This window comes from Marmota marmota, unplaced genomic scaffold, assembly GCF_001458135.2.
Source record: "Marmota marmota marmota unplaced genomic scaffold, marMar, whole genome shotgun sequence".
NCBI lineage: Eukaryota > Metazoa > Chordata > Mammalia > Rodentia > Sciuridae > Marmota > Marmota marmota.
This window is the reverse complement of record NW_026000174.1, coordinates 67,155,238-67,168,677: the sequence shown is the minus strand read 5'-3', so window position 1 is coordinate 67,168,677 and position 13,440 is coordinate 67,155,238. Positions and strand designations below refer to the sequence as shown.

General features: G+C 58.5%; 1 protein-coding gene across 1 annotated transcript in view; it reads left to right on the top strand.

Annotated features, from left to right (window-relative positions):
- Positions 1–303: 303 nt before the first annotated feature.
- The window catches only part of Atg2a (autophagy related 2A), a 19,653-nt gene continuing 6,516 nt past the window's right edge, over positions 304–13,440 (top strand). The window contains exons 1-27 of the mRNA XM_048789113.1: positions 304–585; positions 2,881–3,043; positions 3,125–3,277; positions 3,396–3,498; positions 3,905–4,040; positions 4,131–4,229; positions 4,526–4,622; positions 4,698–4,862; positions 4,962–5,102; positions 5,660–5,897; positions 5,987–6,134; positions 6,216–6,308; positions 6,656–6,811; positions 6,917–7,160; positions 7,440–7,536; positions 7,660–7,819; positions 8,482–8,624; positions 8,704–8,843; positions 8,949–9,109; positions 9,467–9,617; positions 9,711–9,910; positions 10,014–10,094; positions 10,340–10,446; positions 10,555–10,647; positions 12,432–12,502; positions 12,723–12,799; positions 13,299–13,440. The exon at positions 13,299–13,440 is cut by the window's right edge and continues 231 nt beyond it. Of these exons, the coding sequence (XP_048645070.1) occupies positions 415–585; positions 2,881–3,043; positions 3,125–3,277; positions 3,396–3,498; positions 3,905–4,040; positions 4,131–4,229; positions 4,526–4,622; positions 4,698–4,862; positions 4,962–5,102; positions 5,660–5,897; positions 5,987–6,134; positions 6,216–6,308; positions 6,656–6,811; positions 6,917–7,160; positions 7,440–7,536; positions 7,660–7,819; positions 8,482–8,624; positions 8,704–8,843; positions 8,949–9,109; positions 9,467–9,617; positions 9,711–9,910; positions 10,014–10,094; positions 10,340–10,446; positions 10,555–10,647; positions 12,432–12,502; positions 12,723–12,799; positions 13,299–13,440 (3,730 nt within the window). The 5' untranslated portion in view covers positions 304–414. The remainder of the gene's footprint in view (positions 586–2,880; positions 3,044–3,124; positions 3,278–3,395; positions 3,499–3,904; positions 4,041–4,130; positions 4,230–4,525; positions 4,623–4,697; positions 4,863–4,961; positions 5,103–5,659; positions 5,898–5,986; positions 6,135–6,215; positions 6,309–6,655; positions 6,812–6,916; positions 7,161–7,439; positions 7,537–7,659; positions 7,820–8,481; positions 8,625–8,703; positions 8,844–8,948; positions 9,110–9,466; positions 9,618–9,710; positions 9,911–10,013; positions 10,095–10,339; positions 10,447–10,554; positions 10,648–12,431; positions 12,503–12,722; positions 12,800–13,298) is intronic.

Here is a 13,440-nt window from a genome sequence, read left to right as displayed (position 1 = left end):
ACCTAAAGTAGTCGGACGCAGTCGGCACATGCGCATTCCTTTGTGGGACCGGCCCCCCCCCCCCCCCCGCAACCTACAACAACAGCCTTCTAGAGTCTGTAGAAGGGAGGTTAAAGGTCCACCCACACAGTATTTATACGCAAGCGTAAATCATGATTGAGGGCACTATATCATGCCGAGAGCCCAGTCCCTTTTTCGCTCCCGAAAGCTCCTCCCCCTGCGGCCAATCAGCGGGCCTCGCCCTTTCCAATGGCCAATGGCAGTGAGCATGGGGGCGTGGCTGGACAGCTGGGGGCGCGGCCTGGCGCTGAGAGAAGCGGTGGGGCAAGCCGGGGGCTCTAGTGAACAGCGCAGCCGGACAGGGTTCACCGGCTGGCGGCAAGCGGAGGCGGCCGGGGCCAGGCGGTCTCCGAGATGTCACGATGGCTGTGGCCATGGTCGAACTGTGTGAAAGAGCGGGTCTGCCGCTACTTGCTGCACCATTACTTGGGGCACTTCTTTCAGGAACACCTCAGCCTGGACCAGCTCAGCCTGGATCTGTACAAGGGCAGCGTTGCTCTGCGGGATATCCACCTGGAGACCTGGGTGAGAAGCCAGGCCCGAGCTCGGGAAGGAGCGGAGGGTGGGAGCGCAGCGACCTGAGGCTGCCAAAGGATCAATTCCGGCCGAAAGAGCAGGCACCGGCGTGAGAGGCCAGGGGAGCAGGGCCCTCTCCAGGAGTCGGAGGCACCCCGCTGGTGGCTTCAGTTCCTTGCCAGAGCAATAAGCTGGAAGGGAAGGAGTCCGGGTCTCCACTTCACCGGAGGAGAAACAGGCTAAGGGAGGGGATGTCGCTTGTCTGGAGAATGACAGCATGGTCACTTTGAGTTTGGGGGCTGAGTTGAGGGTGATACCTAGGGGCTGGAGTGGGTGAAAAGGAAGCCCAGGAACGGGGACTCCCGTGTAGGGGGCCAGGGCAGCGACAGATTTGGGCTGAAGCAGCTGGTAGGAAAGGCTGTCGTGGTCCAGAGCCCTGTGGGGGCACTTGTGGAAAGTGCGCCCCGACCTCCTGACCCCAGGATCCTGGGCCGGTGGGTGGGGTTCGCCTCCGGATGTGGATGTCAACAACGGCGTCAGCACCCGTGTTGATCAACACCTCGTGTGACTCTGCCGCTGTCTACTTCCTGCTTTAGGGAGAGTAGGAGGGACCAAGCCTGGGTTTAGGGAGGGACTTGGGACCCATCATCTCTACCTGGAGGGCAGCCCTCTAGGAAGGATGTGAAGGTCTGGCCTTGGGCAAGGAGGAAGTTGAAAGAGATGCTGGGGAAGCCAGAGTGAGCCTGGGTCTTGTCCAAGGCTTGAGGCTGGGGGATGGTGGGTGAGGGGCCCCTGACTCACAGCTCAGCTGACCTGGGGAGTAGCCCAGGAGCCACCAATTAGAGGCACCAGTTTAAGGCTGGTACTGGGTCAGCCCTTAAGGTCCAGAGCAGCAGGTCAGGCGTGGGGGCAGGGCCTTCTCATTTTTTGGCTGGCCCCAGGGATCTGTAGTTCTGGGAAGGAAGAGCTAAGGCTTAGAGGTGGCCAGAACTTGGGAGCAAATAGGGGAGTGGGGAGCTGAGCCCTGAGTTGGAGGCACTTCCCAGCACCCTGTGGTCTGTGAATTCCAGTGCAGGTCTCCTCGGATCTCTGAACTTGGCCTCTTAGGTTGGCCTGTAAGATGGCCCAGACCTCTGAACTTCCCCTTCTCTTTTCAACAACAGAAAACACCCCTATTCCTTTGTGCCCTGCCCTCTTGTTGGGGACCAATGGGACTCCTAGCTAGCCTGCTTTCCTCCTGACCTGGGGAAAATGCAGGCACTATATTGCTAACCAGGTGCTCAGCCTGCAGCTCACCTTAAAGGCCCCCAAGAGGCTACCTGTCTGGGAACTCAAGAGGGATAAGGAGAGAGGCCCAGGTCCCACCCTCAGTCCTCACAGTACAAGGGGTGACAAGTAGTCCCTTCTTTCCAGACCTCAGTTTCCCCATCCATTGGCCTCTAGGTAGGAAATTTGGACTCTGTGGCTCTGTTGGTACCTGTTCATTCACGTGTCAGGCAGACGCTTACTGAAGCCCTCTCTGGTATTAGCATCCAGAGCACCTGGGGTCGCAGGGAGAAGGCAAGTGTGCTGCTGCCCTTGAGGAGCTCCCAGGCTGGTGAGGGTGCAAAGCCAGCACAGATGTCTTCACTAGGGGCTTAGCCTCGTGCCTCAGAGCTACACCATGTGTCTGGGGTTCAGAGGCTCCTTCCCACCTCAGGTCAGCCCTCTCCTGGACATTCTTCCCTTGAACTCTGTTTGCCCAAGGTGAATGTGGGGTGCTGCTGTTCTCTCTGCCAGGCCTGTGTGTGTGTTATCCCCATGTCTAGAACATATACCCATGGAGCCTTGGCATCTGCACATAGAAGTTGCTCAATAAACTTTTTTTTGGTAGTAGATATTGAACTCAGGGGCACTCAACCACTGAGCCATCACTAGCCCTATTTTGCATTTTATTTAGAGACAGGGTCTCACTGAGTTGCTTAGTGTCTCGCTTTTGCTGAGGCTGGCTTTGAACTTACAATCCTCCTGTCTCAGCCTCCTGAGCCACTGGGATTACAGGCGTGTGCCAGTGTGCCTGGCCTCAGTAAACAATTTTAACTTCACATAGAGGGAGACATTTGAGCTGGCTCAAAGGGTTGAGTGGCTTTAGATGATGGAGCAGGCCAGGAGCAGGGAACAGCATGAGCCAAGGTAGGGCCTTGTAGATAGCACATGGAGGGACAGGGAAAGCTGAGTGCTCTGTGTGACAGTAACTGGAAAGGCTGTGGCTGTCAGCTGGATGTGGGGTTTCACTCAGCCACTTTATCCCCTGCTTGTTTCCAGTCTGTGAATGAGGTTCTGGAGTCAATGGAGTCGCCACTGGAGCTGGTGGAAGGCTTTGTGGGCTCCATCGAGGTGGCTGTGCCCTGGGCTGCGCTGCTCACTGATCACTGCACCGTGCGCGTGTCAGGCCTCCAGCTCACCCTGCAGCCCCGCCAGGGACAAGGTGAGGGCAAGGCAAGGCCAGGGCCGGGCAGTCTGGAGCTGACCGAGCGCATCTGCCCTGAGAACCTTTTCTTTCCCACAGGGCCAGGGGCTGCTGACTCGCAGAGCTGGGCCTCCTGCATGACCACAAGCCTGCAGCTGGCTCAGGAGTGTCTGCGGGAGGGGCTCCCTGAGCCCTCTGAGCCACCACAGCCTCTGGAGGGACTGGAGATGTTTGCCCAGACCATTGAGACTGGTGAGCAGACCCCTCCGGAGCCCATAGGACAGGGGGCTCAGGCAGTAACCCTGCTGCCCAGCTGGGAGACGACCATCTTGTCGCCCCACCTGATCCAAGACCACCCCCCACCCCCCAGTGCTGCGGAGAATCAAGGTGACCTTCCTGAACACTGTTGTGAGGGTGGAGCACTCACCAGGTGATGGGGAGCACGGCGTGGCTGTGGAGGTCCATGTACAGAGGTAGGGGCCAGCCACATGGGGTGGGCTCGGGGGTGGGGGGAGGCTGCTGGATGGTCTTGCCCTGGCCCCCGTCCCTGGTCTAGGCTCTTGGGAAGTGGCAGGGCAGGGCAGGGTAAGGCTGGGCGGTGGTGAAGTTGTAGGGGTGGGCTGTGTTTGGAGCCTGGAACTGTCGTCCAGACCTGGAGAGACTGAGCCCCAAAGACAGGTTAGCTGCTGAGGGTCAGAAGACCAAGGCCTGGCCTGAGCCCCCAAGGTGGACATGGTGGTCCAGGATGGCCACCGTGGGCATGATGGGCAGCTCTGCAGGCTGGGCTCCCCAACCCATGCCCCTAGAACAGAACACTGTGTGGAGAAAGGGCTCCAGGCCTGGGGTGGCCAGGACAAGGGCTGACCCTACACTCCCCAGACTGGAGTACTGTGACGAGGCAGTGCGGGACCCAAGCCAGGCGCCACCGGTAGACGTGCACCAGCCACCAGCCTTCCTGCACAAGCTGCTGCAGCTGGCAGGGGTGCGTCTGCACTTCGAGGAGTTCCCCCCGCAGGTGGGCTGATGATTCCCACACCCTTGAGCCCCCTCACCCTGCTCCCATCCCTCAGACCATCACCCACTTTTCTCAACTCTCTGCCTCCAGGTAGAACCGCCAGAGCCTCCCTTGCAAATCGGCAGCTGCTCAGGGTACATGGAGCTGATGGTGAAGCTGAAGCAGAACGAGGCCTTCCCAGGCCCCAAGGTGGGTCCCAGGCCCCGGGGTTGGAGCAGTATGTCCCATCCCAGACTCATCCTTAGCAATGCTGCTCGTGCCCAGGCCAGAGGGACGATGTCAAGCGGGCGAAGTTATTGCTTTCTTTGCAACTAGAGAAACCGAGTCCCAGACTCAGTTGTGGCCAGGTTCATCAGCTAGTTGTTAACAGATGTTATCCTCATCAGTGTGGCATCCTGATTCCCCAGGGTGAGGACAGGGGGGCGGCACATGTCAAGGGGGCGGGTGGTGAGTTTAGACTTCATGGCTGTCCCTTTGGCACCCAGTTGGAGGTGGCAGGACAGCTGGGCTCTCTGCACCTGCTTCTGACCCCACGGCAGCTCCAGCAGCTTCAGGATCTGCTCAGTGCTGTTAGCCTTGCAGGTGAGGCCTCTGGGCGGTCCAGGGGGTGGATGGCAGGGAGTGCCAGCCAGGTTGGACTGAAATGCCCTCCCCTAGACCCTGAAGGCCTGGCTGACAAGCTGAACAAGAGCCGCCCGCTCGGTGCTGAAGACCTGTGGCTGATCGAGCAGGACCTGAACCAGCAGCTGCAGGCGGGTGCTGTGGCCGAGCCTCTCAGCCCAGAGCCCCTCCCCAACCCTCTTGTCAACTTGGACGGCACTGGTGGGTGCAGGGCAGATGCAGGGTGGAGGGGCAGTGTATGTGGGTGCAAGAGTCCGGGGGCCCAGCTTCTGTCCCTCACACCTTTCACCTTGTCCCTAGACCTCTTCTTTTCCATGACTGGCCTTACGAGCAGTGTGACCTCAGCAGTCTCTGAGCTCTCCCTCTCTGATGTGGACCTGGGCTCCTCTGTGCATAGCAACATGGCTTCCCGCCGACTCTCTGCCCCTGCCCCCGCAGCTGGTGAGTTGAGTACCCTGGACAGCCCTCCAGAGGTGAGGAGGGCTGGAAGAAGCCTGGATGCCTAGGCTCTCAGATGCATGTAGTAGACCCCAGTGATGCCTGGAGACACCTGCCACCTGTGATGTGGCTCCCCAGAGACCTAATTTGGGAAGCTGGTGATGTAATGGATGGGGCCTTAGGATCTAAGTCAGCACTCTTGGTCAAGCATTTAAGCTCTGAGACTGATATATAAAGATCTGGATGTTGTTTGGTTGGTGTGAGAGCTTATTGTGGGTCAGGCACTGGGGTGGGTGCTTATCATACCAGTGAATCCTTCTAGCACCTTGAGGAGGTAAATAGCCTGGGCGGAGGGCCTGGTGTACAGAAGGTATTTATTGTCACCTTTGCCTGACTGAGCCCCCTGCCAGAGCTATATGGTGAGGCAGATTTGGCCCCCCCCCCATATTCCAGCTTGGCCAGTCCATAGTCCAGCTTGGCCAGCTCTGTGGCTGACTCTCACACCAGTTGGGGTGCCTGCAAGTTCCCAGGAGCCCCTGATGAAACCTCTGTCCCCTCAGGCAAGGCGGCCCCGACACCCATTCCTGACACCATGCGCCCTGATTCGCTGCTGAAGATGACCCTGGGGGGTGTGACCCTGACTTTGCTTCAGACTTCTGCCCCATCTTCTGGACCACCTGACCTCGCCACCCATTTTTTTGCTGAGTTTGATGCTGCCAAGGATGGGCCGTTCGGCTCCCGAGAATTCCACCACCTCCGGCTGCGCTTCCAGAAAGCCTGCCCCTGTAGCCATGTCCGGTATAAGCCACAAGCCTGAGGAAGGGGCCTGTAAAGAGACTCCTGGAATCCCCAAGCCCACCCTCTGATGCCTGTCTTCTTCCCTGCAGGCTCACAGGCACAGCTGTGCAGCTGTCCTGGGAGCTGCGGACCGGCAGTAGGGGCCGGCGGACGAGCAGCACGGAAGTGCACTTTGGGCAGCTGGAGGTGCTGGAGTGCTTGTGGCCCAGGGGCACTTCGGAGCCCGAGTACACAGAGGTGAGGGTGGAGGCAGGGCCTGGGGGTTAGGTGGGCTCCCAGGCCTACCTGACCCTCTTCACCCGCCATGTCCCATCCCAGATCCTGAGTTTCCCCAGTAACATGGGCTCCCAGGCCTCAGCTCGGCCCTGTGCCCACCTGCGCCACACACAGACTCTGCGACGGGTGCCCAAGGTAACCACCTCCCATCCCGGGCTGAGAGGCTCTGTTCTTCCCAGGGTCATGGACCCCGTGCTCCGTCCATGCTGTCCCTTAGCCTGGTTGCTAAGAGTCTCAACATGGCTGCTCTCTGCTGAGCCTCTGAGGTGGGAGGAGCAAATATTGGGTGGCTTTTATTCAATAAACCAGCGAGTCGTCCAACAGGGCAGGGTATTGAAAGTCCCAGTCTCCTTGGGCCCCTACCAAGCTCTTCCACCATGGGGAAGGGCTCAGGTTTTGTTTTTGTTTGAGGAAGCCCCTTCCTGTCCTGCTCTCACCTGCCCTGCTGCCCTCACCAGTCCAACACTCTTGCCCCTACACAGAGCCGGCCCCGGCGCTCCATTGCCCGCCATTGCCACTCAGAACTGGCCCTGGACCTAGCTGATTTTCAAGCAGATGTGGAGCTGGGAGCCCTGGATCGCCTGGCTGCCCTGTTGCACATGGCCACCACACCCCCTGAGCCCCCTGCTGGCCTTCTGGTGAGATATCCCAATGAACTGGGATGGGGAACAGAGCTCTGATCCTCTGGCCTTTGACCATAGTATCAAGGGCCCTGGCATCTCTGACGCCTGACCCTTCTGCAGGCAGAGCCTCCACCAGCCACTGAGCAGCAGACAGTATTTCGGCTTTCAGCACCCCGGGCCACACTGAGGCTACGATTCCCCATCGCTGACCTGAGGCCCGAGCGGGACCCTTGGGCAGGCCGGGCTGTGCGGGCTGAGCAACTGCGGCTGGAGCTGAGTGATCCTCAGTTCCGGTCAGAGCTTAGCAGTGGGCCTGGCCCCCCAGCCCCCACCCGCCTGGAACTCACCTGCTCTGACCTGCATGGTAAGAGCCCTTGGGAACAACACCCGGGGCAGGGGGCCTGGGCCTTGGGGAGAGGTGGACTTGGGGCAAGTGGGTCACAGTTAGAGCAGACCCTGGCACAGGCTCTTACCAGTTTTTGGGAACACTAGCGTGACTATCCCTGGCCTCCTGGGCAACAGGCAGAGGGGACCCTTTATCCGTGGGCTACTGCAGTCTATGAGTGTCTGACCGGACCCAGCAATGGGGAAAAAGTGGAGAGAGGTCTCAGTGATGATCCTCACCCCTCTCCATCTCCTCCAGGAATCTATGAAGATGGAGAAAAGCCACCTGTCCCCTGCCTCCGTGTCTCCAAAGCCCTAGACCCCAAGAGTACTGGACACAAGTACTTCCTCCCCCAGTAAGTGGAGTCTCTGGAAGGAGCAGCCGGAGGGGAGGGTCCTGCCACTGGAGTGGCAGGAGGCCAGCCGAGGCCCGGGTCCCAGGGGCCCTACAGGCCAGTGACAGGCCTTGGCCCTGGCAGGATAGTGTTGACCCTGGACCCCCAGTCCAGTAGCACACAGTGGGAGATGGCCCCAGAGAAGGGAGAAGAGCTGGCGCTGTCCACCGAGAGTCCGTGTGAGCTGCGGGAGCCCTCGCCCTCGCCCTTCTCCTCTAAGAGGACCATGTATGAGACGGAGGAGGTGAGCCTGCCCCGCCCCCTCTTCCCTGCCCGCCCCACCTGCAGCGCTGCCTTGGGAGCCACCTATGTGACTGTGGTTCAGTGACAGGACACCCTGGGGTGGACATGAGGTGACCCAACACAAGTGTGAGGATTTTGTTTCTTTCATGATTTCAGGCCAATAAGGGACTCTGAAACACCCACCTCTGCTCAGGGTAGGGAGGGAAGCTCCCTGGCAAGGGCAGGCCCGTTGGTCGGGAAGATCAGGCCTGCAGCCTGCTCAGCTGTTGTTGGCAGTTTATACTCGGGCCTCCGGGTGCTCTTTGAAGTTGCTGAGCGAGGGGCAGCAGAGGGACTGTTCTGTGGGCCACACTGCCTGTATTTGTGGCAGGCCAGGCCTCTCCGTGGCTCTGACGGCTTGGAGTGTTGCCTGCAGATGAATTTTCCCTTTTGGGAAGTAGGCACAAGGAGTTCTGTCTCAAGGGCCCTTGTGAGGGTAAAAGAGTCTGTGCCCTCAGAGCAAGGTTGGCATGCCATTAGCGCTGGTCCCAGATGGGCATCACCCATTCACACAGAGAAGGGCTCCTGTGAGTGGATAAGTGAGTGAATGAGTGATCTGGAGTAGGGACAGGCCCAGCCAGGCTGAGATGACTGTCCTGCTGGGGGTCTCTTCACCCTGTCCAGATGGTGATCCCTGGAGACCCTGAGGAGATGAGGACATTCCAGAGCCGGACTCTGGCGCTGTCCCGCTGTGGCCTGGAGGTGCTTCTGCCCAGCGCCCACATCTTCCTGCCCAGCAAGGAGGTCTACGAGAGCATCTACAACAGGTAGCAGCACGGGGCAGGCGGGCTGGGCCGGGAGCCGGACTCTGCCCACCCTCACCTGTCCTCCCCCCTCCCTTCTCAGGATCAACAATGACCTGCTCATGTGGGAGCCCGCGGACCTTCTTCCCACCCCTGACCCCGCCCCTCAACCCCCGGGCTTCCTGGGCTCCTCCGGCTTCTGGCACGACAACTTCAAGATGTGCAAGTCAGCCTTCAAGCTGGGTATGAGGGGTGCTCTAGCCGGGCTGACGGGAGGACCCCACGTGTGGGCAGGGCTGGGCCAGCCCTGCCAGGTCTCCATCCCAGCAGCCACCTTAATCTTGCCAGACTCTGACTCGGATGATGAGGACACCCACTTCTTCTCAGTGGGGGCCTCAGGTGTCCACCAGGCCCCTGCCCCTGAGCCCCGACGCCGTCACTCCCAGAGTACCTTCTCTACGCTGGTGACGGTGCTGAAGGGTCGGATCACAGCCCTCTGTGAGGCCAAGGTGAGGGCAGCCCTGGCAAGACAAGCCCTTGCTCCAGACCCCCGTGACAGGGGGCAGCACAAGCATGGCAGCTCCAGGGCAGGGATGTGGAGAACAAAAGGCCAGGTGGCCACCAGCACCCACCCGCCACCCAGTTCCATTGTGCCTATCAGCAACTTCCTGACACCCCCCTCTGGGTGAAACCATGCTGGGGGGGTAGGTGGGAATTTGGTCCCTTAGACGGAGCAGGAGGCAGGGATCATTCTCATATGTCAGAAGAGGCAAGTGCTGGCAGGTAGGCCTCTAGGTGACACTTCTCCCAAGGCCTGAAGCCACCGAACGAAGCAGGTGGCACAGGTGGGTGCTCTGTCTCTGCAGGATGAAGGTGGGAGGCGGCTGGAGGTCGCACATGGGGAGCTGGTGCTGGATGTGGAACGGGGCACCATCTTCAGTGTCTCTCAGTACCGCGGCCAGCCGGGGCTCGGCTACTTCTGCCTCGAGGCTGAAAAGGCCACACTCTACCACCGAGGTGTGAAGGGTGGGGGGCTCTCAGGGAATGGGGCCCCTGAGCAGAGTGGGTGGCCAGTGGCCTTGGCATGGGCTCAGTGAGATCCCTCTGCAGCGGCTGTGGACAACTACCTGCTGTCCAGTCACCTGGAACTGCCCAGCTTTACTCCCCCAACCCAGCTGGCCCCAACCATCTACCCCTCAGAGGAAGGGGTGACTGAGCGGGGAGCCTCAGGCCGCAAGGGCCAGGGCCAGGGCCCTCCCATGCTGTCTGCCGCTGTGCGCATCCACCTGGACCCCCACAAGAATGTCAAGGTACAGCTTTTCCTGACTCCACCTTCCCGCCTGGCTGGGCAGCCACCTCCTCAGGGCCTGCTGGGGTTAGGCTCCCCACTGCTCTGACTGCTCCCCCCCTCAGGAGTTCCTGGTGACACTAAGGTTGCACAAAGCCACCCTGCGCCACTACATGGCCCTACCTGAACAGAGCTGGCACTCCCAGGTGAACAGAAGGGGTTCGCTTGGCCCAGGACTCTGGACTTTGGATTGGGTGGGCGGGTCAAAGGGGTTGAAACTGGTGAGGGATACCAGCTGGGCTGGAGCTGACCTTGGCTGGACCTCCTAGCAAGGGGTGTGGTGCACAGCTCAGGGGCAGCAGGTGGGTGCTGGGTAGGGGCCAGGACAGGGAGGTATTGGAAGAGGGGGCTGTCTCGTGCTCATTATCCCTCCCTGGTCTGGCTTCCAAAGCTGCTGGAGTTCTTAGATGTGCTGGATGACCCCGTGCTGGGCTATCTGCCCCCAACAGTCATCACTGTCCTGCACACACATCTGTTCTCCTGCGCCGTGGACTACAGGTACCCAGGCTGGGTGGGCGTGGGTCAGGGCCAGAGCCGGGCTGGGGAAGGAGCCAGGGGCAGGCTTCAGGTGTAAGGAGCCTGCCCCAGCCCAAGTATGTCCCCTAGGCCCCTCTACCTCCCTGTTCGTGTCCTCCTTACTGCTGAGACCTTCACCCTCTCCAGCAACATCGTCATGGACACATCCACCTTCTTGCTCAGGTACGCAGGCTGCCCCACATGCCATCAGTCCCACCCCAGTGGGGCTGTGGCTGTCAACCTGCTCTGTGTCCTCAGGCCCATCTGGGCCTGTCTGTTCAGGTGATGGTACCTTTTGCAGGAATATGAGTTGTTTCCATCTTCTTAGAGTGGAGCTGGTTGCCCCAAATCAGATCCTTACAAGGGATACTGTCTGACCTGGTGATCTCTCTTCTAGGGCTTGCCTGAGGATAAGAGGATAAGAGAGGTAGAGTTCAAGTCTCTGTAGTGTAACAGAATGGTCCAAACTAGGGCTGGGGACACAGCTCAGAGCACTTGCCTGACGTGTGAGGCCCTGGGTTCCATCCTTAGCAAGGCAAAATTTAAAAAATAAAAGTTCAAACTTAAACAATCTAAGTGTCCCCAAATCACCACTGAATAAATAAATATGCTTCACCCCTGAGATACTGTGTAACCATTAATATAAAGTTGAGGAATAATGTTAAAAAATATTTAAAAAATGAGAGTTGGGGGTTTAGCTCAGTGGCAAGATGCTTGCCTAGCATGTGTAAGGTTTGTTCCTGGCCCTACAGGTGGGTGAATACACACACGCACACACACAAACACACATATGACTGCATAGAAAAGACTAGAAAGAAGCATACATAGCCAGGCGCAGTGGTGCACACCTGTAATCCTAGTGGCTCTGGAGGCTGAGGTGGGAGGATCATGAGTTCAAAGCTAGCCTCAAGAACTTAAGCACCTGGCCTGTTTTATTTTATTTTTCTCTATATATTTATTTGCCAGGGATTGAACCCAAGACCACTTAACCACTGAGCCACATCCCCAGCCCTTTTTTAAAAAATATTTTTTTAGTGTAGATGAACACCATACTTTCATTTATTATTATTTTTTAATTTTTTTAATGTTTATTTTTTAGATATAGATGGACACAATACAATGTCTTTTTTATTTTTTTTATGTGGTGCTGAGAATCGAACCCAGGTCCCGCCCATGCTAAGCGAGCGCTCTACCACTGAGCCACAATCCCAGCCCCAACTTTTATTTATTTTTATGTTGTGCTGAGGATTAAATTTAGTGCCTCACGCATGCTAGGCAAGTGCTTTATCACTGATCCCCAGCCCATATATATAAATATATATAATTTTTTTTTTTTTAGAGAGAGAGAGAGAGAATCTTTTTTACAGATGGACACAACACAATGCCTTTATTTATTTATTTTTTTATGTGGTGCTGAGAATCAAACCCGGGTCCCACCTGTGCTAGTCGAGCGCTCAACCACTGAGCCACAATCCCAGCCCCCGTTTTTATATTTTATTGAAAGATGGGGTCTCGCTTAGTTGCTTAGGGCCTTGCTAAGTTGCTGAGGCTGGCTTTGAACTCATGATCCTCCTGCCTCAGCCTCCTGAACTGCTGGGATTCCAGGCATGTGCCACCACACCTGACTAAGGACTTGTTTTAAAAGAGCAGTCATGCTGTAGAGGGAAAAGGACCCCTCCCTGCCTCCCTGCCCAGGTTTGTGTGAGGCCCACGTGAGGTGGTGGAGCGGGAAGCACCTTGAGAACTCCGAGTGTGGCCCTCCACAGCGCCTGCCAGCCGACAGGGTCTGCAGCCCAGGCTCTGCCCATTGTACAGACAGGAGCACCAAAGCTGGAGGGCTCCTCACACAGCAGCTTCTTGTGGGCTTGGGTCCCTCTGCCTGTTGCCAGGAGCCCCACGCTTGCCCATCTGCCATGAAGCTGCCGCTGCAGTGGCTCCTGGCCCTTCTCAGCCCTGTTCCCCACCAGGTTCATCCTTGACGACTCCGCCTTGTACCTGTCCGATAAGTGTGAGGTGGAGACCCTGGATCTGCGGCGAGGTGGGCAGGGCCTGGACTTGGCTCCCTCCCCTCTGAGAGACCACAGCCCCCGCTATACCCAGAGCAGTGAGGTGTCCTCACCCCGCGGCTGCCCGGGTTTTCAGTGCACATGCGCACACACAGGGGCCACAACCAGGTGCACCTGATCCTCCCCCTGGTGGTGGGCAGGGACTGGCTGGAGGGAGACCATAGGAACCTGTCGTCCACCTCCTGCCCTCAGATTATGTCTGTGTCCTGGACGTGGACCTCCTGGAACTGGTGATCAAAACGTGGAAGGGGAGCACTGAGGGCAAACTGGTGAGTGTAGCCTTCACTGGGGCCTGAGGAGGTCTGAGGGGGTCACATGGCCTGCCCTGCCCTGATGGCTGTATTAGCACCTGCTTAGGAAGGTTCAGGCCCCTGGTTGCCCCACACTGTTTGCTGAATGGACAAGGTTTCAGCCCATCACCCAAGGGCATCTGTGAGGAGGGCCCAAATGGGGTCCTGGGACACCGACAGCCCTACAGGGCCCCAGTTTCCTCCTCTGTTCAGTGAGAAACAGGCCCCTTTGCTGGACTGAGGTCGGGGCAGAGGGCGTGAGGTGATGGGTGGTTGCGCTCCTGCTCCCAGGGCGGCCTCAGCCAGGGCCCCGTCACTCTGAGTTTGCACATGTGCTCAATGGGTGTTGCACAGGCTGCCACCTGAGGGAAGGCTGGCCAGCGCTCCCTGTGGCACGGGCAGACCTGTGGGCCCTCCCAGGATGGGCCCCAGGTGGGCAGTGGGGCCTGCACTGATGCCACCGCCCATCTGCCCACAGAAGCAGCCACTGTTCGAGCTGCGCTGCTCCAACAATGTGGTTCACGTGCACAGCTGCGCCGACTCCTGCGCCATGCTGGCCAATCTGCTGCAGTACGTAATGAGCTTAGGCGACCTGCACCCCCCACCCCGGCCCCCCAGCC